This window comes from Terrapene carolina, unplaced genomic scaffold, assembly GCF_002925995.2.
Source record: "Terrapene carolina triunguis isolate 2854851 unplaced genomic scaffold, T_m_triunguis-2.0 Scaffold374, whole genome shotgun sequence".
Taxonomy (NCBI): Eukaryota; Metazoa; Chordata; order Testudines; family Emydidae; genus Terrapene; species Terrapene triunguis.
Window position 1 is genome coordinate 6,117,048 of NW_020664725.1, and position 24,298 is coordinate 6,141,345.

General features: G+C 44.8%; 1 protein-coding gene across 2 annotated transcripts in view; it reads left to right on the top strand.

Moving 5' to 3' along the window:
• The first annotated feature begins 1,753 nt into the window (after positions 1-1,753).
• Positions 1,754-24,298, top strand: part of PRDM10 (PR/SET domain 10) — a 71,805-nt gene continuing 49,260 nt past the window's right edge. Inside the window, exons 1-5 of one of the 2 annotated variants that reach the window (XM_024209615.2) lie at positions 7,372-7,616; positions 8,317-8,436; positions 18,616-18,805; positions 21,152-21,316; positions 23,263-23,322. In XM_024209615.2, coding sequence (XP_024065383.2) covers positions 18,713-18,805; positions 21,152-21,316; positions 23,263-23,322 — 318 coding nt within the window. In that variant the 5' untranslated portion in view covers positions 7,372-7,616; positions 8,317-8,436; positions 18,616-18,712. Of the gene's footprint in view, positions 1,790-7,371; positions 7,617-8,316; positions 8,437-18,615; positions 18,806-21,151; positions 21,317-23,262; positions 23,323-24,298 lie in introns of those variants that run through there. The other variant, XM_024209616.2, reaches the window with a different exon arrangement.

Sequence of the window (24,298 nt, forward strand, 5' to 3'; positions counted from 1 at the left end):
GGTAAATAAACACTAAGATAATTAGCAAAAAGAGTATTTTTCTGTACCATACCAATATAAAGTCTTTTCTCCCCTTAAAAAGAACAGTGGTAACCCCAAGAGAGAATGGAATATCAAATGGGTAGGTCAAGTTTCTGAACTATACCAATTATTATCCTTGATTTATTTTGCGTGACATTTAAAACTCAAATTTATTATATAACACATGAACAGAAAGTAGAAGTAAATGAGACAAACGATGCAGGAGTCTCCAGAATATATCAGAGCATTATCTAATAGTCAGGAAGCATCACCCCAATTAAATATGCATTTCCTTGTGTACTGAAGTTATCCCTAATAACATTTTATAGTTTTCACTTTAGAATACCAATTCTAAGTGAGTCTATGAAGAAACAAACCAAATTTCTGTTTCTTTTATAATTTGCAAATATCCTTTCCCAAAGAATTTTGGGAGAGTGCAGCTAGTGGTAGTTTTAAGAAACCCACCTTTTTCGGCCAGGCTAGACAAAACTCAGAGTAAAATGTGCGTTAGATTAATAATTTTGTATTTACATATCTTTTATAAACACCTGTGAAGCATTTTGTGTTCACGTCTGTGCTGAAGATGCTATACAAAAATATAAAGTGTAAATGGACTAGGATCAATGTCCTTATTATACAACAGAAGCCAATTGACCACCCCTGCAAACCCACAAAAAACAACAAGAAAAAGAAAACCAACATTCTCAAACAAAAAGTGAGTTTAGGTTAGATTTTAAATTTTTTTTCCCCTACAGAATAATACAGTGAAGACGATGAAAGGATCGATTATGTCATCTAGTTCCTCCCTCCATAAAGCATCCCTACAACATGTGCACCATTGCTTTATGTCTATAATATAATAACAATTCCTTACATTTATAAAGCAGCCTTCATCTCAAAGAGTCTAAAAACCCATTACACACGATGCAAACACAAGAATGCCTTCGACTCCAAAATGCAGCCACCTCTCAACGGCAGGGGGCTGCACCCAGTACGCAATGGGGAGGGTGGAGAAATGTAGACCAAGAGTACCAGGGCAGAAGGCCCCTCTTACAAGAAATGTCCCGAGGGCAGAGCAGATGGAGACACAGGATGGAAGGTCCCATCCCAGAAATGCACACACGCAGCAAATGATACTGAACTCAGTTTACCTGGAGGATGAAGGGCTGGCTGAGTCCTGGAGTGTAGGGCCTAGAGAAGAGAGAATAGGGTGAGGGGCTGGGTGTCAGGACTCCTGGGTTCCATGCCCTGCTCTGTCACCGCCGAACTAGCCAGCCCAATTCTCCATGTACTCATCTATTTGCTCCCCTTGCCCCTTGGATCATCCCCCTCACCAGCAGGGGGCGCTGCTGGGCTTCCCTTCTCCCCGTCTACCCAACAGGGGGCACTACTCTACTCCCCTCACCTCCTCCCCCAGCAGGAGGGCGGAGCCCGACGTTGAGAGACACACTGTGATTGGCGAGCAGGCCCCGGCGGAGCTGCGCTTGGATGAGAGCGGCGCTGTGATTGGTGCGTGGTGCTGGGGTGGGGTGGAAGCCCTGGCAAGGGTTCCCCCCTTCTTGTGGATGGGGGGGGGCTTTGCTTCACCTCCCCCCTGGGGACCCGGCCGCTTTGTGCTTATTTTGGGGGGGGGTGCGTTTGCCCGGTTCCCGCGGGCTAGGGACTCCTGGCCAATCAGCGTGCAGCACTGATAGCTGTTGCCAGGCAGATTATGGTAATGAGGTCTGGGCGGCCGCCCCCCCTCCTGCTCTGCAGCTACCATTGTGAGGTGAGGACAGGTGGGGGGGTTTGGGGCGGCGGCGGGGCCTGCGGCGGCGGCCGGGGCGCGGCACCCACATGGGACCCCCTCAGGTAACGCGATGGGACGGTCCGGGAGGGGACTCTGGCCCAGGGGCACCACAGAGACATGCAAGAGGTTTGGGCTTGTTGTTTTAGTCGCACCCAAGATGGCGCCGGAGCCGGCGGCTCCTTAGCGCTGGGGCCGGGACAAACCGTTCGCTCCCGCGGGTGGGGGGGAGTAGGGCGCTGTCATTCCCCCCCCTCGCAGGAGAGGTACAGTCCGCTTCTCCCCCCCCCCTCCCGGATCGGGATACCCCACCCGCCCCGGACAGGGGGGTAAGGGGCTGCCCCCACCCGCGTTTCCCCCCTCCCGGATGGTACAGTCCGGACCCCGGCACCTCATTAATGGGGGGGGGGGTGTCGGAGCCATCTTACTCCCCTCCCAACACGCCGGGCATTTTGCCCCCGTATGGCCCGTTCATCTTCCCCTGCCCCCGTGGTTGGATCATTCCCCCTCCCCTCGGCTTCGGTCTTCTTCCTCTCCCAGCTCTTGCGGCGCAACCTCTCTGCCTCTTCCCCCCTCCCAGTCCCAGAGTGGTTGGGGCTGAGTGACCGTTGGGTGCCAGGCCAGCCATGGGGGCTGTTGCGCCTCCCGTTTTGTCGGGGGGGACAGTACTCTGTGCGGTGGAGCGGTCCTTGTTCTGATTGGCCACAGGCTTCGCACCCCTATCTCCCTTTGCCCCTGGGGGGATCGCGCCCCCTCTGATTGGCTGGTGTTGGGGGTCGTTTTGTGTGTATGTTGGGGAGACCGTTAGGCTCTAGGGCGGGGGAGAGGTTCTGCCCCCCACTCTGATTGGCTGGGGTGTGTCTTGTCCCCCTTCTCTGATTGGGGGGGGAGAGGAGTGGGGGAGACCGTTGGGCTGCTGGAGCCCAATTCTATTGGTGGGGCTGTTTTTCTCCCCAGTGCAGGCCCCCCTTCCCCCGTGATCGGTTGTCAGGGGCTGGCTTGGCTGGTGCCTTGGCCTGGTGTGTTGGGGACTGAGGCCCACTGGGTTCCTCCCCACTCCCAGCAGGAGGCGGGGGGTTGCCCAGGATGCAGATGGAGGGAAGAAGCCCGGGAGTGGGCATCTTGTGGGTGTTTGGGAGGTGCAACGGGCGGCGCCTCCCCATATCAAAATGAGAATGAGTTGCAATGCAGCAACCTTTGCAGGACCCAAAATTGACTTTGGGGTATAGGAAAGTTTCACTATTTCTCCATTTAAGCAATAGCCATCCTAGAAATACTATGGCAGGGCTATCTTACAGTGACTACCTATCCCAGCATTTTTGGGACTGTGCTGTTTTTTGTTGGGTGTGATCCTTCCTCCCTAGCTCATGGGACGCTATGTGGCCTTAAATCACTGGGGGGAGGCTGTTGAAATGTGCGTATATTGAGATGCTGACAGTTTGGGATCTCGGTCATAGAGCCAGCTTCTGTCTTCCAAATCTTATGAGAAGTTTAAAATAGCATGATACTTTAATCTAGAGATTTAGCAAAAAGATGGAAACACTACAAGAGGAAAGGAGAAAGAAAGACAGAATTGGAGCAAGTGGGAGATAAAACTTTGGGATGAGTGTGGTGAGCAAGAGGAGGAATACAACAAAATGACAAATGTAGGCTGGGGCAAACCTGAACAGTATTCTAGTGTTGATATGTTTCTGTCACCTCCCTTTATGGAAATCTAAGACTGCTTTGTACCTGGATGTTCTGGACATGTCTGCTTGTGGCACATGTACTTTGACAGGGGCCCTTATTTTGCTTTTATCTTTTTCAGTTTCTGAGGCCTCTGTATTTTTTTTCCCATTAGGTAGCTTTATTTTACTACTACACATATTGCTTATATAACACTGTATGGATATGTTGCTGTTTTCTGAACAATTTAACAGGCAAGGGCCCTGATTCAAATTGCTTAGAATCTAAGCCTATCTACACTACACCTTATGTCGGCAGAACTTAAGTCACTGAGGGGTGTGAACCCCCTGAGCGACGTAAGTTACACCTACATAAGCGCCAGTGTGAATAGCGCTATGTCGTCAGGAGAGCTTCTCCTGCCAACATAGCTTCTGCTGGTTGCTGAGGTGATTTAATTATGTCACCAGGAAAGCTCTTTTCTGTCAGCATAGAGCGTCTTCACCAGACGCACTCTTGCAGCACTGTACAGGTAGACATGCCCTAAGTCTGAGCAGTTTGATGTGTGGGAGATCAGTCTTAGTACCAGAAGGCAAAGCAGTATCTTAGTGAGATTAGAGCAAAAAATCTTTGTGAAAGAAGGACATTTGAAGGAGACTGTACCAAATTCAGTGGGCAGCATAAAGACTAGAAGGCCAAGAATGGGAGAAAGACAAAGGGAGTAGTTAGAGAAGTTGATGTGTAGCAGCTTAGCCAACATGAGGATGAAATGAGGACACAGATTTAGGTAGGAGTTTGATGAAGTTGTTGTAGTCCAGTCAAAAAGACTAGCACTGTTTCTTTGAGAGATAGACCTGGATGCAAATTACAGTCAGGAGTTTGTAAAGGGACTCACATTTCTCTGAGTAGAAGATTCCTGTTATAATTTGCAACCCATGGTCAGTTGGTATGATTGCTTTTTGAAAAAATTCCAGCATCAGGATGTTACACTGTCCTGGGATTCATTCAGAATGCTTGATTTCCTGTTATACTCCATGGTTAAAATAAATAGATTTTTAGCAGCTAAATTTAATAAACTGCGGGAAACGATTTAGGAACATAATAATGAGATTTTAGGTGATCAGATAATATGATGATGGATGTGATATAAGAACCTAGATAGATCCATTCCACACAATTTGAGTAAAGATTTGTTTGTGTTTGGCCAAATGATTCTCTCTATTATATGGTTAAATAAATTGCAACCATTACTCCTGTCCTGGAAATAAATAGACTTTTGTGTCCTAGCTGTAAGTGTGATTTCCATCTCTAGTCAACCAGTGAAATATAAATCTTGTGGTCATACATTGCCTGATTACAAACATCCAACCAGAATGCACTGGAGCCAGAGTTCCTTGAAATAAATATGTTTTTGATGAGTGAAAAAAGCAGTCATGACTCAGTAGTCAGTGAGGTTAAATATATTGCACCTTCCAGCCCTCTTGTCATGAGAGCAAATTCTTCCAAAGGCTGTCAGGAAATTTACTGACTTACCTCCCATGTGTGCTGGGATAATTAAGTTAAGTGTAGGATACAGCTTTTTTGCAGACACATGTGTTGCTACTTTTGAGCATAATAAACCATTTTGATATTAAAAGCTGGATGACAATTCACAGCATAATTTAGTATAAAACCCACCTTGCATGATGGTCTTGCTGTCCTTGTATATGATTAGTGGTGAAAGAAAGTATTCAGTGCTCAGCACCAATAGCATTCAGCTAATAGCCATTGCTGTTAGGAACCTCAGTCAGCATGCAAACCTCTTCTGTAGCCTTGAGTAAATCAAAGCAACCCTTTTATGCACCAGTATTGTAAAGGGATTCTCATTTGAGATATTGCCATGGCTTTATGACTCTCTGAGCTGAGAGGTGGACCATTACACTTGCATAGCTCCAGTTTTCTCCCATCTTTATCCTATCAGAGCAGGGGCAAAAAAGAACGTTTGGAAACCCCTTGATGTTGGTTTCTCTGTGGCTAGGTCTACACTACCCGCCTGAATCGGCGGGTAGAAATGGATCTCTCGGGGATCGAATTATCGCGTCTCGTCAGGATGCGACAATCGATCCCCGAATCGATGCTCTTACTCCACCAGCGGAGGTGGGAGTAAGCGCCGTCGACGGGGGAGCCGCGGAGGTCGATTTTGCCGCCGTCCTCACAGCGGGGGAAGTCGGCTCTGATACGTCGAATTCAGCTACGCTATTCGCGTAGCTGAATTTGCGTATCTTAAATCGACCCCCCCCTGTAGTGAAGACCTGCCCTGTGGGATCTCCCGAGCTGGTCTCAGCGGGGGTACCGCTTTAACTCCAAGAGTCCTGCTGCAGAATCTATCCTCTCTATTTGTCAGAGTCTTCTGCATATTCTCACTGTTGAGGAAAGGTGCCCTTTCCCCAACAGCAGGAATATAAAAGGGCAACACCCTTGAAATACAGATACTGTTAAGTATTTTGTGTGTGTGTCTACTTCAGGAACCCCTATATCAAAAATCCCCATGGAAGAAGAACCAAAATATATTGAGCCCAGCTATTCCCAGGAGAAAAATGCTACCTCCAGCCACGGTTTCCAGCTAAGCGACTCTGATCTGAGACTGCCTACACTACAGCTTATGTCGGTATAACTTCTGTCGCTCAGGGGGGTAAATAAATCACCCTCCAACCAACATAAGTTATACCAACATAAGCGCCGGTGTGGACAACACTGGTGGTGGGAGAGCTGCTCCCACTGACATAGCTTCTGTCACTCGTGGGGGCTGGAGTAATTAAGTCAACAGGAGAGCTTAGAGTGCTACATTAGAGAGCTGTGCCACTGTAAATTCTCTAGTGTAGCCGTGCCCTGAGTCTCCTCAGAGGGAGATGGAAGAAATCACTCTCCTTCTTTGCTTCCCTGAAAAAAAAGTGGAGAAAGAATTACTGTGGTGGCCAGAAGATACTGGTATGGTGGAAGCTGTTGTTGGATGCCATCAAGCAGGTCTTTGATTTATAGAGCAGGGGTTCTCGACCTTTTTCTTGCTGCAGCCCCCCTCAATATGCTATAAAAATGCCAGGGCCCGGCAGGGGGTGGGGGGAAGAGCACGAGCCTCTGGGCCGGGGGGAAGAGGGGGGGGGGAAGGAGGCCCTTGGGCATAGGCATAGTATTACTTCTATGGGGGGGGGGCAAGGGCTGGTGGGGCTCGAGCCAACTCCACAAAGCAGGGTCCAGGGAGGGAGCACCACCTCCATCCCCTGACTCACTCCAGAGGCCACCCAGCCTGTCAGGGCTGTAGGGGGATGCAACCAAAAATATAACTCCAAATGTGGGCTCAGTTCAAAAAGTTTGAAAACCGCTCAGGGTGCAGGGAGAGGGTAGCTAGGGACTGTGTGAAGTGAGGGGAATAGCTCAGGGTGCAGGGAAGGGGATAGCTAGGGGCTGTGTGCGGGCAGGGGCGTAGCTCAGGGTGCAGGGAAGGGGATAGCTAGGGGCTGGGGGGGGCTCCCAGTGCAGCTCCCAGCTTCAGCGGGGAGGGGGGCGCTGGGGTTCCTGGCTTCAGCCATCCACTGCTCCTGGCTTGGGGGGGCGGGCTGCCGGCTTCAGCCCTGCGCCGCTCTCAGCTGAGGCGGGGAGGGGCCACCGGCTTCAGCCCCGTGCTGCTCCTGGCTGGGGCGGGGGGGCCGCCGGCTTCAGCGCTGGGGCTCGGGGGAGCTGGGTTTCAGAAACAGGGTTCCACAGCCCCCCTGAAAGGGCTTGTGAACCCCCAGTTGAGAACCGCTGCTATAGACAATCACAGACCTGGTTAAAGTCATGGGTGTGCTAAACACCCTTCTTTCTGGCTGGCTGGAAGGAGCAATTAAATGTTCCTTTATGAAGTGAGATAACTGAAAACTATTGAAGCTTCTGGCCAAGGGAGTAGACTGCATGACAAGGCTTGTGAAAAAACTAACCCTGGGAGAGTAAGAGGGTTTCCCTGGGACTGGTTGTAAATGCAGGGGCTAGAAGATTGTTTTGACAGGCTCTGTGTGTGAGATGCAGAAAGCCAGCAGACAACCAGAGAAGCAGTCATGAGCGTGACCCCGAAAAGGATCAGAGAGACATCTCCTTGGGCACAGAACTGACTGGAGGAGCAGACTTGGAAATAGTGAGCAAGGAAACTGCCTGCTGTTTTTTGTTTCTACTGTATTCAGGGATGGAAGACTTTGTGTATATTCTTTGTAAATAAATAGGATTGAACCAAAGAATGTACCTGAGTGTACAATCAGTTTCTCTCCCTAATGGAAACAACGCCGGTATTGGCTAACCATACAGACCAAACAGGCAACACTATCTGTGCCCAAAAAAATGGGAAGCGAATGTCCCGTGCTCAAACACCATAAGAATTTTTGTAGTGTAAGAACCTAAATACACCTCTACTCCGGTATAACGTGACCTGATATAACACGAATTCGGATATAACCCGGTAAAGCAGTGCTCTGGGGGGGTGGGGCTGCGCACTCCGGTGGATGAAAGCAAGTTCGATATAACGCGGTTTCACCTATAACACGGTAAGATTTTTTGGCTCCCGCGGACAGCGTTATATCGGGGTGGAGGTGTAGAAGAGAAAAGAAATGGAATCATATGACAGGAGGAAAGCTCTTTGGAGAGCCTCTCAAGAAAGCAGTTATATAGGCAGTGGACAAGGAGAAGATGTCTTTTCCCTCCAAGCAGATGAAAATATATACAGAATTTCATAGGAATAAGCCCTACTTTCAGGGCTTCTCTGCCTCCGTATTCATTGGATCAGAAAACAGGTACTTACCATAAGATCACCTCGGAACTGACTCAGAATCAACTTCTTTCAGAGCACTTTGCTGTAACAAGAGCTCAGCATGATTCACCTCAGCACCTTGCCTGCCTAAAGATCTGTGTCCCCTGGGAAGACTCCTCAACTTTGCAAATCCTGGGGCTTCTGCTTTGAACAGGTAGTAAGGAGTATGCAACAGAATTTCTTAGCACCCTCCCTCCCTTCAACCTCTTCATAATCAATGCTTCCCTCTTCTCACTTTGTCCATTTTTCCCAAGAACTCCAGATGCAGGAAGTTAGTTCAGGCTGGAGTAGTGGAAGTTGTTCCAAGGAAAGAGAGGTACCAGGAAGTCAACTCTTCCATCTTGGTTCTGAAACAATTTGGTGGAGTTAGGAATTCTGGATTTATATCGCTTTCTCCAGAATTTCTGAGTTCAATTTCACTGTTCCCCAATCAATAATCTGCTTAATTTACTGGACTGAGAAGCACAGGGTCAAAGCAGTTCATCCTAAATAGAATTGACCAGATCCACATCATTGGATACCAGTCATTTCAGCTGGACAGCCCATTCCACTAACCAATCCAGAACTAAGTTATGTTGTTAGCTCTCATAAGGTAAAATTATCACCATGTCCTCATTGTAGCTAATACTATGACCATGGCCTACGCTAGCCAGCTAGAGGACACCAAACCTCATTCTTTGTACGAGAAAGTGATGTCCTTTCTCACGTATTCAGAGATAAACATAGCTTCTCTGAAAGCCTTTTATACTGAAAGGGAACTCTTTGCCACTGTCTTCTGGCTCACTTGGAAGTGAGTGGATTCATCATAATGGAGTTTTCAAACCTTCCTTCTCAAGAAGTTAGGAAATCCCAGTAATAACACCATGCAGGGAAAAACAGTGCTTTGGCTAGACCGTAGTTCGTGCATTTTCTGAGGCTGCCAGCAAAAGTGCAAGCTGCGGTTTTGGTGATATGGATACTTGTCCACCGGAACTTGGACTGAGAATCCCATTAAAGCCAATTGCAAAACTCCCATTGACTTCAGTGGGGCTGGATTTCACCTCCCATCCGTAACTCACTTCACAGTGATCTGATAATACAGAGGCTGATGTAGCCTTCTGATTAAATGAGTGCACTGGGGGGTGGGGAGCTGGGGGGATAAGAGAGGGCCCAGGCCTGTGGGGTTGCTGCCCTCCCTGTGGAGATGGGGGGCTCTGCCCTGCGTGCAGCTGGGGGTCTGCTTCCAGTTCCATCTCTCCCTGAGCTCCAGACCCACTGCTGATGGGAGCGATATCCCCGAATCTGCACCTATCGCCGGGCTCTTGCCCTGGCAGGTTGACTTGGGCCCAGCATAGGGTGACCAGACAGCAAGTGTGAAAAATCAGGACAGTGGGTGGGTGGGTGGGTGGGGGGGTAATAGGAGCCTATATAAGAAAAAGACCCCAAAATTGGGACTGTCCCTATAAAATCGGGACATCTGGTCACCCTAGCCCAGCATAATGATGCCAGTGGTGGTGATAGTGGGATCTGGGACAAGCAAGTTGCTCCCTGCACTACCTATGGCAGGCGCCAAACCTGATTGGTGCTGAAACTGCGTATGCCAGGTTGCAGCTCCACTCACTCAGATTTGGCCTGGTCGTCCCTCCGTCACACTAGGACAAACCGACCCTTTGTTGGTGGGGTGGCCAGGCTGAATTTGAGTGAATGGCATTGCAACCTGGCACAAGGAGTCACAGTGCCACTCTCTCAAATTTGACCCGGCAGCGCCTCCATTGTGATGGGGGGACAGCTAGGCCAAACTTGAGATGGAGGTCCTATGCGAATGCACTGAGTGCACATTGGTTGATATGGACCTGATTTCTGTAAGTGCAATTGCATCCGTTGACCTCGACTAGAGCTGCCCTGGGATGCTAATAAGTTAGTCGCTACTGACATAAACTGGATTAAATCTTGTGGTCTAGAAATGAAGAACACTGTTCTCTCCTGCCAGCATCTGAAGCCTTCCAAGTGTTTAGAAGGGCCTCTCTGTGTGTGTGTGTGTGTGTGTGTGTGTGTGTGTGTGTTTGTTTGTTTGTTTTTTAATTCTTAATTTGTTTAAAGACATTTTCTGTTACGAAAAATATTTACCAAGTAGAAACGTATCAATTTTCATATAAATGACAGACATTGCTGCTGGAATTCACTCTGAGGTGAGGTCACACTGGTATTATGAGTACAAAAGTAGAGCGTATTTATTATTCTGTATATATTATAAAGGTGCCACTGTCCCTGTGCAAATGACTTTCTTAGCTGAACAGTTATTTTCTGCAAGTAAAAGGTTAGACCCCTATTATTCAGAGAATAAATTAAGGAGACAAATTAAGAATTTTACATTTGTAAAATTTAGTAACCAGTATACTAAACTGCTCCTGTCCCTGACGCTGCAGTAACAGAAATACTAAGTGACAGATTATTTGTCATTCTCTAATTCAAAATCCATCATATCAATAAATGGTTGAGCTGCCTTATTTTCTAGCGAACATTTCTCAGATTAAGGGCATGCTGAGATCAGTACCTGAATCAATGTAACTGCAGCTGCTTGTGTATCAGGAGCTCCTTAAAACTGTCTGCTTAGTGCAGTGTCTGTACAGGAGATACTGCCTGTTTTCCTCTTCCTGTAACTTCACCTCAGTCACCATTAAAACAGACTGTGTATTTTCTACACAGTGGACATTGAGGGATCTTTGTTTATTGCGTCAAAAAAGGAACACTTTTTGGTTTCATTGTGATCCAGGACTTTCTGTCCAACCACTAAAAGTTCCCTTCATACTAATTTTTTTAGTCTTTCATATGTGCTATCCTAAAATCCTTCCTTCTCTGCCTTTTACAATGTAAAGTAATATCAAATAAACAATTTAAGCCAGCAAATCTCAACCTTTTACCACTTGGGACCCAGAAACTAGCCATGGCATCTTGCTGTGACCAACCCAGATCCTACAGTTTTTGTGGACCTGTCCTTGGATTCATGGCAAGAAATTATGGCTGGTGTATAGGTCCTGATGCAGGTGGGGCTATTGCTGGGTAGCATGCAGGGGGAGAAGTGCTTTATGATGAGGGTATTAATTGATGGTGTTGGGCGGTGGTATGGGTTGGGATGAGATTGAGGGTGATTGGTGGTGTTAGGGAGGATAGTGTTTGGATGGGGAACTGGCTAAGAAGGCTGGGGTTGTAGCTTGTGCTGGGGTTAGCAGGGCCCATGAGGAGGTTGATGCTGGGTGCGGAGTTGTGGATGAGGTCCGTCTGTCTATGCCCAGTGCTTAGCTGTGGGCCATGCTACTTCCGATTCCCCCACAGTTGAATGCTGTGAAGGTGAGAGCTGCACACAAATTGGTTAGGGGAGGGGGCAGAACAGGGAGAAGGCGGGGGAAGCCACAGAAGGTGAGGGGAGGAGGAAGAGGGAGGGAATTGCTCCTTCCCTTCCTTGTCCTTGCTCCTGCTGAGTCCTATTACCCCTAGTTTCTTTTTTCTGTGTAACTGGTGGTGTGGGTCAAGCCCCTTCACTTGAGAATTCCTGAATTAAACTCATTATTTTGTACGTTTCCAGCTTTCCAAATCACTATTGAGGTGCACACCTGCATTTTGTCTTGCCCCAACCTTCCCTCCGATTTTGGGGAATCTCAATGGAATAATATATTATTTTGTGAGCCAACATTGATGAGATTTTGAAAAGGTCAAAGAGGAGGCAAGTGCTGGAAGAGAAGAGGGACAGAGTCTGTGAGGTTGGCAGGAGTCCCCAGAGGATTTTAACAAAAGTAGGGCAGTTTAAACTGTATCCTGAAATGAATGAGGAGCTAGTGGAGTTGTTTGAAGAGTTTGCTGAGGGGGTTGCACTTTATAGATTTGAGAAGACAGGCAGCTGCATTCTACATGTGTTGGCATCTGGAGGCCTGGACCTAGGGATGCCATAGAGGATGGAGTTAAAGAGCTAGGTGTTATTATTACAGGAGATTAAACCATGGATGAGATTAAATGATCATTTAAATAGATCTTGCAAGAGAATGCTCAGAGGAATCTGGGTGCATGCACCCAAGGCAATATTGTGTTGAATTTAAATAGGTAATTTCCTAATAATAAAGGGAAATGTGTGGGTTTCGCCTCACACCATATCCTGCTGTGTTGTTTATGCTGCATTCTATTGGTATCCTGTTTCTTTCACACTCGAGGATGATGATATGATGTATTTATATCCATTATCATTGCAGCCCTTGTGTCATCACCTGATTCCATACCGAGTGAGGCATGCCTGCTATTTTGAGGAGGAAAATGCTCTCTTCATGGGCGCTGTAAATGGTTTAGCATATTGCACATTGGCATACTGATTAATGTGCTGCTTATGCTCTATATATGTCTCAGGGATGCTATAGAAATGCAAGTAATTGAGTTACATCCGGTTCATATTGCATCTGCATGCATCCCTTCTGACACAGCAGCATCTCCAATTGGCATATTTGCACTGATATGCCTGTATTCCTAAGGTGTCAAACTTCTACACGTGGTGTGGAAAAGCCCCCAAAATATTTGGAAAGAGAAATGTATACATGTAAAAAATGATCCATAGACAGGTAGCATGGATAGAGAGAAGAGAGCATTCCCTCATTATGCCAAATGTTTGGGTATCCCAGACAAAGGACAAGGCCCGTGCAAGTCACCTTCTAAAATATGTACAAGCCCAAGAAAAGATCTTTCATATATAATTTAATGGAGGCACCAGTCAGAATGATGGACTAGCACAGATTCGACAAACTTTCCTTGTAATTAAAATTAATTGCAATCTTGTGCACAGGCTCTATTTGAAGAAACTAGGTTGTAATTAAGCTAAATATTAATGAGAGTTGTATTTTGTTTTTATGGTTATATAGCGGGGTGGCCAAGTTTATTGGCCTTCCGAGCTACATACGACAATCTTCAGAAGTTCGAGAGCCAGGGAATACCTGCCGGGAACCGGGGATTGGAGCTTCAGCCCCGCTCCTGCTGAAGCCCTGAGTCCTGGCAGGTGCGCCCCACGGGGCTGAAGCCTCAAGACCCCCCTCCTCACTGGGCAGAAGCCCTGAGACCCCCCTGCTCGCTGTGCGGAAGCTCCTACCGCACCATCCCGCTGCAAGGTAGAGGTCCTGAGCTCCCCGCCCCCGGTCTGGTAGGTGGAGATAGGTGGCGGGTCAGGGGGGGGTCTCGGGCACTCCGCATGCTGCACTTTAATGGTAAAACCTTGAGATCTCAGCCGTCCGTGTTATCACCAGCTGAAAGACTGCAAAGAATTAGGAAGAGGCCACGTAGAAGCAAAGAAGACATGCTGCATGAAGTAAAAGAGCAGTCGCTTAACGAGAATCTAAAAGCGCAGGAGTGGAGGGAGAGTGAAAGGAGGATCCGCCAGCAGAATGCAGATCGCCGGCACAAAAGCGCAGAGCTCCGGCAGCAAAGCACGGATCGGCTGATAAGCATCATGGAGCACCAAGTGGACTCGATCCAGGCGCTCGTATCCATACAGGCGGAGCACTACCGCTCCCGCCACCCCTGCAGCACTTGTCTCAAAACTCTTTCCCTTGTGCCCCCATGTCACCTCCAACCACTTTCCTCAACATCCGGGTTCTTATCACCATCACTGCCTCCAGCACCTGTAGCTTCACCACCCAGCCCTGAAAACTACGACCCTTACCCACTGCACTCAACTCCCATCAGCATGCATTATAGCCATCCTGAAGTGCAGCACTCATTGCACAGCACTCCAGACAGGAAGGCTGAGTATGATAACAGGACATACGCAAATCTGTGATTGTACAGTTCCCCACCCCACTTCCTTGCCCTTTCTGTTTCCCATGCAGTTGTGTTTCTTTACAATAAATGAATTTTCTTTTCAATGAATGGATTTTTTGGCTTTGAAAACATTCTTTATTATTGCATAAAGTAAAAGACACCTTAGCCCAGAAAAGCAACAGGCACTGCAAGTCAGCGTAGCAAACACAGATTCCTAATAACATTGGAACCACTGCACTTCACTCCCGTGCAGGGCACCAGACATTACTGGTGGCTTTCAGCCTCAAATTGCTCCCTCAAGGCATCCCTAATCCTTGCAGCCCTCGCTGTGCCCCTCTAATAGCCCTGCTCTCTGGCTGTTCAGATTCAGCCTCCAGGTGTTGAACCTCCGAGTTCCATGCCTGAGTGAATCTTTCACCCTTCCCTTCACAAATGTTATGGAGGGTACAGTACGCAGATATAACCGCAGGGATGTTGTCATCGGCCAGGTCCAGCTTCCCATATAGAGAGCGCCAGCGGCCCTTTAAAGGGCCAAAAGCACACTCCACAGTCATTCTGCACCAGCTCAGCCTGTTGTTGAACTGCTCCTTGCTGCTGTCAAGACTCCCTGTGTAGGGTTTCATGAGCCACGGCATTAAAGGGTAAGTGGGATATCCAAGAATCACAATGGGCATTTCGACTTCCCCTACCGTGATCTTCTCGTCTGGGGAAAAAAGTCCCGGCTTGCAGCTTCCTGAACAGGCCAGTGTTCCGAAAGATGTGTGCATCATGCACCTTTCCGGGCCAGCCTGCGTTAATGTCAATGAAACGCCCACAGTGATCCACAAGTGCCTGGAGAACCATAGAGAAATACCCCTTCCGATTAATGTACTTGGAGGCTAGGTGGGCTGGTGCCAGAATTGGAATATGCCTCCCATCTGTCGCCCCTCCGCAGTTGGGAAAACCCATTTGTGCAAAGCCAGCCACAATGTCATGCACGTTACCCAGAGTCACAGTGCTTCTGAGCAGGATGAGCTTAATGGCCCTGCAAACTTGCATAAACATGATTCCAACGGTTGACTTTCCCACTCCAAACTGGTTAGCGACCGATCGGTAGCTGTCTGGAGTTGCCAGCTTCCAGATTGCAATAGCCATCCGCTTCTCCACCGGCAGGGCAGCTCTCAATCTCATGTCCTTGCGCCAAAGGGTGGGGGCGAGCTCCTCACACAGTCCCATGAAAGTGGCTTTTCTCATCCGAAAGTTCTGCAGCCACTGCTCGTCATCCCAGACTTGCAGGACAATGTGATCCCACCATTCAGTGCTTGTTTCCTGAGGCCAAAAGCGGAGTTCCACGGTGGTGAGCATGTCCGTGAATGCCATAAGCAATCTCGTGTCGTATGCGTTACTGGAGTAGATATCATTGTCGGAGTCCTCACTGTCAGTTTGGATCTTAACGAGTAACTCGACTGCCAAACGTGATGTGCTGACGAGATTCGTCAGAGTATTCCTCAGCAGTTCGGGCTCCATTCCCGCAGACCGAAAGGGAAGACAGAGCGCGCAGTACAAAAAATGTTGAAAGATGGCGCCAAATGTGGATGGAAGCATTAGGATTGCTGGGATGTGAACCGATGCATCACGAGGCGTTGGGGCAGGACCCAGAATGCCCCACATCCCCTATCACCTTCCCACAAGCCACAGCTCCAGAATGGGAAGAGGTGCTCTGTGGGATAGCTGCCCGTAATGCGCCGCTCCCAATGCCGCTGCAAGTATTGCAAATGTGGCCACGCCAGTGCGCTTGCAGCTGTCAGTGTGGACAGACTGCAGCGCTTTCCCTAATGCGCTCTACGAAGGCTGGTTCAACTCAAAGCGCTCTACATTTGCAAGTGTAGCCATGTCCTGAATGTAGACCAAACTTCCACTCTTCCTGAGATTTGGCTTTATCAGTAACTCACAGAGCCACAGCAAAAAATTAAACCAAACCCAATGCTTTCTCCCTAAGCTTGGCTGTTCCTAGTGTTTCCCTGCAATGATTATATTGTAAAGTTCAGTTTTGGGGCCAAAGAGTCATTCCAACCTCCTTTATATTCAACATAGAAGAGCTATTCCTACCACCATGAGTCAGCAGGAATGAATCAGCATCTGCCTTCAAGATTCCAATACCTGTTTAAAGGGTGAGTCAGTCAAAAAACTCTGCCACCCTGTTACACCATCTGTTAATTGATTATATTCATGCTTTCCACTTAATTCAGTGCTTGGTTTACTTGATCAGATCCTTAGTAACCAAATCTCTCTCTCTGTCTCTCTCTCATGTATAGGTAAATAGAATAAATAAACCAAACAATAAAACCTTCAGCATTTATTTTGATCCATTTTGATTGTTTTAGGCAGGTAGTTATTGGATAATTGATTAAAGAACTGGCTATGCAATTACTGCTATTCAGTTAATACTGACTGCCAAAAACTTAGAATAAATTGATAGAAAAGGAACGCAAGAAAGATTGTTATGATATTATGATAAATACAGCTAAACGCTGTCTTGTTCAGACTTTATTAATATTATGAACACTGACATGCGCTACACAATCCGTTATGTACACCCTGGTGATCATATGGCTAACAAAATCAGTGAATTATTTCAGTTAAAGTGACAGGATTTGATAAGCATAAGAAGAAAGTCTTATAATAATACTTACCTACATTACAAAGCACTTTGAGGTGTTTGGATGAAAGATGCTATAGAAGGTCAAAATACTCTGTATTATTATTTATTATAGTTAATCTTTTCTTTAGCACCTTATAATATAGCCTCTTGGACAGCAGTGTTAGATGATTCTCAGCCCTGACCATTGTTCAGTGCAGCCAATAGTGTTTTTTTCTTACTAGTAAGATCCCTGGCTAAAGCGTCACTCATTGATATGGCATTGCATTTTTTCTTACTTCTTCTGCTCTTTGCCCAGATTTTAGGATTGAGTACTATGTGGGGTGTATATATACCATCACTCATGAATGTAACATTTCTGTTTTCTTTTCCCCGGAGTCTAACGGCATGAGTGTATGTGAAGTCACATGACATATCCTACTTTCTTCCGTCAACCCTTTGGTTGAGCAACATATGCATGCGAGGTATTTCTTAGCATGAGGGAGTCAGTGGGAGGCTGTTACCAGTGATGATAGCATGACATACTGTCTAATAAAGCACAAGAACCTCTTTCCCCCTTTTGCTGTTTTTCAGTGTGGAGATAGTGTTAATTTTTCCATCACTCCACGGGATGACGTTATAGTAAAGCTTTCCTGAATTATTGCTTTGTGCATTCTAGGGAAAGCCTGTGTAGGATGTATGTGCTCAGATCCTGCAAGGCTCCTTCATTGTTCGTGAGATTAACGGAAGGCAGAAAATGCCTGCTTTTTCCCCCCTTTTCTTTTACTAGCTTGTCAGTGACGAACCAAATGCCAGAATTTATGGGAATAAATTATGACTATAATAATTTGCCTTTAAAATGTAAATCAGTGATAGCATCAGTGAGGGACCTTCTGCTTTCTTCCTGGTGCACAGGCAGGTGCTGGCATCAGATCAGCCCAACTAGCCAGCCAGTATAAAATAAAGTTAATTGGACTTGCTGAAAAATCAAATGGGCTCAGCCTCATTCTAATTCCTAAGTCTATGATTTAATATGACATTGGAGACGAAGGACTGGGAAGGTGCTGAATGACTGACTAAACCAATCAGCAGAGCTGTAAATTACACTTCTGAGATTCCCAATGGCAGCTTGAGAGGCTCCGATAAAATCGCAAGGGGTGAATAAAACCTACCATGGAAGCAATTTGTCAAAATTTCCAGGCTCACATCGATTAGAATTTAAGCTTCATTGTTCTTCTCTCTCGCTGTTTAAAAAAATGTCTAGTTTAATAGTATCTGAAATGCCAGCTGCACATGGAGAGTTGCCTCTAAACTCATGATTGGTTTAGTGTTGCTCTAAAAATTAAACAAATACATTCAGAAAACAGTGGCTGCCTCTGAACATAATGATTATTTTTGTGAAAGACTGAGGTTCAATTCCCAGCACTGTCTCTTGATCCCTAGGCCACTAGAGGCTGAGAAAGTTGTAGACGGAACATCTTGTTGCCAGGAAGAAACAAACCCTTTCTGACCAGTGCAGGAGCAGCAGTGATGGGCTTCAAAAGAAATCCAGTCTAACCCTAAGCTGATGGATGATCAGTGTAATGTGATGAACTTGCGGGAAGGGAAATGGATCTTTTTTAAACTCCTCTCTCTGCTCTGCAATAATCATCACATTCAGTGCTGCAGGATGTATCTGTTTCTCCCAGGCCTCCTAAGGAGCTCTGCCATTTGCAGTTGTTGGCCTGTTTCCTCATCTACTGTAGATAGAAAATACTGTACAGCAGGATTTGGGGAAGAGAACTGAGAAAAAATATGTTCATAAAATTAAGACTTCTGTCATAGAAGCACATTCCTCCCTGCATGTGGTAGATAGTAACACCTTTCAGCTGCCTTTCTGTTACAATTGAAATTGATTGCAATGTACTCGGCTATTTAATATCTTGGGTCTCTTTTCTGTCGTTATAGCCATGTTACAGAAGATCACCTTGTCTTGTGTGAGTAGAGACATAGCGAACAGATGAATCTATTCAGCCAAGCACTGCTCCTGTAATTAGCTGTCACCATGGAGCACCACAGCAGGGACGAGATGGACTCGAAAGAGGAAAGTCCACAGGTGTGGTCTGAATCGGCTGAGCAGGAACAGAATACTGCTCAGGTGACTAGCAGCTCTTAGAAATTTCTCTAATTATTTCTTAGAGTCAGGGATTGAGTTGGGCTTGCTTGCAGCACGCCAACAAGCTCATACTTTTTTTCCGGAGCCTGCCATCTTGTGCTCCAGAAGCTAAGCTTGAGAAGAAATCGAAGCCTAGCCACTATGTTTGCAAAGTAAAGCTTGAGCAATTGAACTGAGCGTAAACCAATGCTGTGAAGTCTGTCTGAGTTTGCAGACAGCCTGAAACAATAGCTCTGAGAGATATTAACTATCCCTATTCATTTTGAGGGGTGTGATCTCTGGAGCCTACCAATGGTCATTTAAATGTCAACATTGTCCACAATTTCACTGCTAGTATAAGCACACAGCGCCGGAGAACGACAATCATAAGAAGCTTTGCACAATCTGCTGGTAGTGGCATCAGAAATGGACATAGCTGGGCTTGGAAGCATGGGTGGAAGCTTGGGAAAGTACCACAATTTCTTTCTTTCTAATCGGACTTCTGGTTAAAGTGTTGTGGTAGTGCAGTGACCACTACAGCCAAATCCTTCTTTTATGTGTAAGAATTCATTGAATTAGTCCAACTGATGTCAGTAGGATTAGTCACATGACTAAGACAAGACCATAATACATATGTAGTGGATTCCTACTGCCATTTTTTCATTGTAAGCATAACAGAAAGTCACATCACACATCCACTTTTCTTTAATTTTCCAGCACCAATGTGGATCAGTTCAAAGCATTACTGTCAAGAGTAATATCATATATACAGATTTTTTTTTTAAACCATGGTTATTATTGGGCCTTAGGTTTATAAAAATCTCATTTACTTTACATTGCTTCTGTTTCACTCTTTGTATTCCACTCAGTTTGGACAGCAAAACCAAGATTCATTAGTTTCACATTAGTTTCAAATCAGTTTCATGTTTACTTCTCAAATATTAGTAAGATACTGTTGCTCAGGGTCTCAGCAGTGCAGCGGAATGATTTAAAATACACATTAAAAACAATTATTCAATTTTTGTTTAGCTGAATTTGCACAGGATTGTGAGTAAGGCCTTGAAATCCTGGCCGTCCCAATAACTTGCTCTCTGGACTTTGCAAGAAACTGCATTTGTCTGTACCTCAGCTCCTCCTGCTGTAAAATGGGAATAACAATGCTTACTTCCTCTGGCTACTGCAAAGGGGTGTTGTGAGGATTCATTAGTATTTTCACAGCATCCTGGAAATGAAAGGCACTGTATGCATGCTATGTATTATTCTCATCATTATTATTAGTTTTTAAATGTCATTTTATTTTCAAGATCTACATTTAGTGCCTAAACTAAGATGCTTATGTTTTTTCTTAGAAAAAATATCCCAAAAGACCAAACAAAATCAATTATTTTATAACAAGTTTTAATAAAATAATATGAATTTTATTTCAAACTCTGTGAAAGTGCAGTACCTGCATATACTCTGGCTAAGATACTTTGGAAATGGATATCTAAAGTTAGGTTCCTAATTCCATATTTAGGTATCTAAATAAATGGCCCAGTTTTCAAAAATTCTGAGCACTTCAGCTCAAAGTTGTCAAGAAGAGAACACTTGCCTACTGGCAACTAGATTGAGAACAACTCATTTCAGACAGACCAGCATGGACAACAATTTCCAGTCACCACCTGGCTAGATATGAACTGCTGGCCTGGAGGTGCAGTCTCTGTATCCCATTAGCAGCTTTAGGAGCTATCAAATAATTTTTGCAATTATATTTTTTTCCATTCAAATAGCTTTATGCATGTACATCCTACAGGGAAACAATCCCACATATCATATTCCAACATTACAGATATAGTAGTATCACTTGCAGCAGCATCAGTAAGTTAATGAACTATGTTAGCTGTTCAAATAAGAACTAAATAATTACTATCCAAATACAAAACTGAATGAATGAAATAATATAAATCCACAAAATTGTATTAAAATAAATTGAAAAAGTATATAAACAATTAACAAGGCTTATCCTGTATCATATCGACGACTTTTTGCAAAAAGCAGAAGGGAGAAGAATGATCCAAGAACTAAATGTTAGGAATGGCTGTGTATAAATATTTATGTCTCTTGTTAAAATGCAGAGTAAAAAGGAAAAGGATGTAGTGATTTTTATGTCCAGGATTCTACCTCACTGGCATTTAGATTAGGCTTCTCAGTCCAAATTATACAATGATTTTTGTGTTATGTCCATAACAATTGGCTGTGTAGAATGGACTCAGGAGGTCTTTACATGATGAATATGGCTATTATGAGTGTGTTTGTGGACACTTTCACAGAGACATTTATTTAAGGATATCATCTTCATTTCTTCTCCAGGTGCACTTTGTCCCTGAAGGTGGAACAGTGGCACAAATTGTGTACAGTGATGATCAGGACCGTCCCCCGCAGCAGGTGGTCTACACAGCAGATGGCACCTCTTACACCTCAGTGGACACCTCGGAGCACACGTTGGTTTACATCCATCCTGTGGAGGCTACGCAGGCATGTGTAGATCCACATCTGTTCCCTTCCTGCCCCCGTGGGCTGTACAGAGTAATAATTTAATTCAGGATTAAAGCCAGCTACCTGCAAAGTTATGTGATTTGTATAATGGCCATCAGCTGTGCATAGCCACCTCTCTCTAACCGTTGGTGAAGAGGGAGTATGTAATGTTCATTCCAATCAACTCTGCATATGTGGTAATCAAGGGATGCTGGGGCTATTAACCACAAAGTACTGGCTATTTCACTTCAGTTAGACTGGACTGTAATTAAATCAAAGGTGTTTGTAATCACTGTAGAAATTCTGCCTGCACTATATTCCATAAAATGCTAAAAGCTGTAGGCTGTGAATACTTAGAAGAGGGAAGAGGTGCTGCTTAATCCATGCTTTTCTTAGAAACAGTCTCCTTATTTTGCACAGCACAGTTCTGGTAATTAATAATAATAATAATAGATTCTGCACTTGTATAGCACTTTTTGTCATAGGATCTGAAAGCATTGGCTCTAACCCAGTAATCCTTATTTAGGCAAAACAATTGATTTGAGAGGCCTGATTTTTGTCCTGCATAATTATTAGATTAAATAAATATCTAATAACTGCTGTTCCTGATAGCATATATTTTATGTGATGTAAATGTATGTCTCTATATCTCCATGTGTATATATAATATATTTAATGGGAGAGAGACCTTGTCAAGAGCATTTAATCCCTTTGCTGATATGGCAGCATTCATATTAACATTGTAAAGGAACTGTATTTGGTATATGGGGCAACACCAGAGTTGCCTTTTGCCCCATTTTCCACCTATGTCATACAGCTCTGATCTAGTATATACAGAGTTTATCATAATATAGTGCATAGGCTGCCAGCAATCTTCAGGTCCCATCCAGTTTGAGAACAAAGTGGTGAGGGATTGAGGTGTTGTGAGAGGAAATGGCTCACGAGTGGAAATCGCCTAGAAAGTTACTAATCACGTACCTCAGAAGGCCCTCAGACTTAGTCTTATTGTTCAAAAGATGCTGTAGTGTGTAAATAGGACACTAACTTACATTTGAGCACACTGCATTATAAAGCACTAATTGAGTTTTTACAGTATTGTGTTTATTCAGCCTGCAGCCAGACCCCTTCAAGGGGTGATATTTTTAAATCTCAGAAACCAAGCAGAGTTGACCTTGGTCAGTACTTAGTTTTCCTAGGGTTTTCTCTTCCCAGATGCTGTGAGAAGCGGTGATCGTGGTTCACTGGGTGACACTCCTTCTAGTTACCAAAACAATGCTGGAGGTGTCATTTCTCACATGAGATTAAAAACCAACTTCTTGACCTCTTGTAGCCATTAAAGATTGTTTAAATATAGGAGCTGTTTGATACATCTTTTAAGGGGCTAGCTCCCACACTTGCAGAATGATGGAATTAGTAGTCTAACAGTCTTCCATCTCCTACTTCTTTGATCCTGGCTCAATTCCATTTTGGGTAAACATTTTACCTCTCTAAATCCCCCTGTAATTTCAGTTGAATCCAATATGTCTAAATTCTTGCCCTAAATTGTTCTGTAGTGTTGCTGTGTACTGTTAAACAGCTGTTGTATTTCATCCTAGAGGTTGTTACCCTTTAGCAATGGAGAAAAATATTATTGCCATATATACGATCAGTAAAGTCTGTAAACACATTTTGGGTATCTGAATGAAAGGTGCTATATTAATGTAAAATTATTATCCTTTTATGTAGCTGCCACTAGTCTATATGGAGGCCACTAGTTTCAGTTTAATTTCTACATACATAGGGTTACTGGTATAAATTGAATACAGCTGCCACTGTAATATGCACTTTAGACTTCAATAAAATAAATAATTCTTACATAGGTTGCTTCTTAGCAGGAGAGTAATTCTCTTTGTGTGATTTGGTAGTAAACTGAGGCCTGATTGATAAGCCTTTTTCGCTTTGTTTAGACTCTGTTTACAGACCCGTCCCAAGTGGCTTATGTCCAGCAGGATGCCACAACACAGCAGGTGAGAAGCATTTTTTTTTTCTACTGGATCCTGAATACCACAGTGAAGGAACTCTCAGGGAATGCAAAGGGGCACTGTCGTGGATTGTGTATTTTACTGTGGTACTTTTGAGTTATGTCCAGAACAAATCGTGTTCTCTTTCAGTTATTCAGTACCAGCTTCTTGGTGATAATGAGCAATCAACCTTACAATAACAAGCCAGTGCTATCTTGACCAATGTGTGTATAAATGAGTAGAAAAATTATAGCAGAATTCAATTTTAAGCTTTAAAGGGGTTATATTACTACTACTCTGATTTTTTTTTCCTCCTTAACATTATGAAAAATCCCTCAACAGTGTCCCTTTAAATGGGAGAATAGATCTGTGTGATTTGTTTTGTTTTGTTACTTCTTTTGGTTTTTAGTGTAGTCACAGGTAGTCAGGGCTTCTAGGTTTCCTCAGACAGGGTCTGATCCAAAGACCATTGAAGTCAATGGAATCTTTCTGCTGATATCAATAGACTATGGATCCAGTTCTTAATTTGCCAAACATTTCTCAGGTATTTCTTAGGAAAGTAATTGTAAAGGCTAAATAGTTAAATTACTTGGTCCATGTCTGATATGTGTATTCCAGGCTTTCTGCTTGATGTGCTCACCAGTTTAAAATTGATTAGGAGCAGCATGAAATTGAGGACTGTGGTTGTGAAGGCTGGATGATGCAAGATTTTTTTTTCTGGGTGGGTGGGGAAGGATTGTTTTTCATTTTATCTAATATGTATCCAAGGATTGGATAGTTCAAGGAAATGGTAATAAGATATGGATACTTTCACTTCTAGGTTATTGGTTTAAAGTCAGCCCTGGTCATTACTGATTTAAAAATAATGACCATTTGATAGCTGTTTAGTGACCTATATGAAGTGAGATGGTAGATCTCAATCATTTCCATAGTATAAAAGCTACCACTACAATTGATTCTCTCCTGCAACCTTGTTGACAGT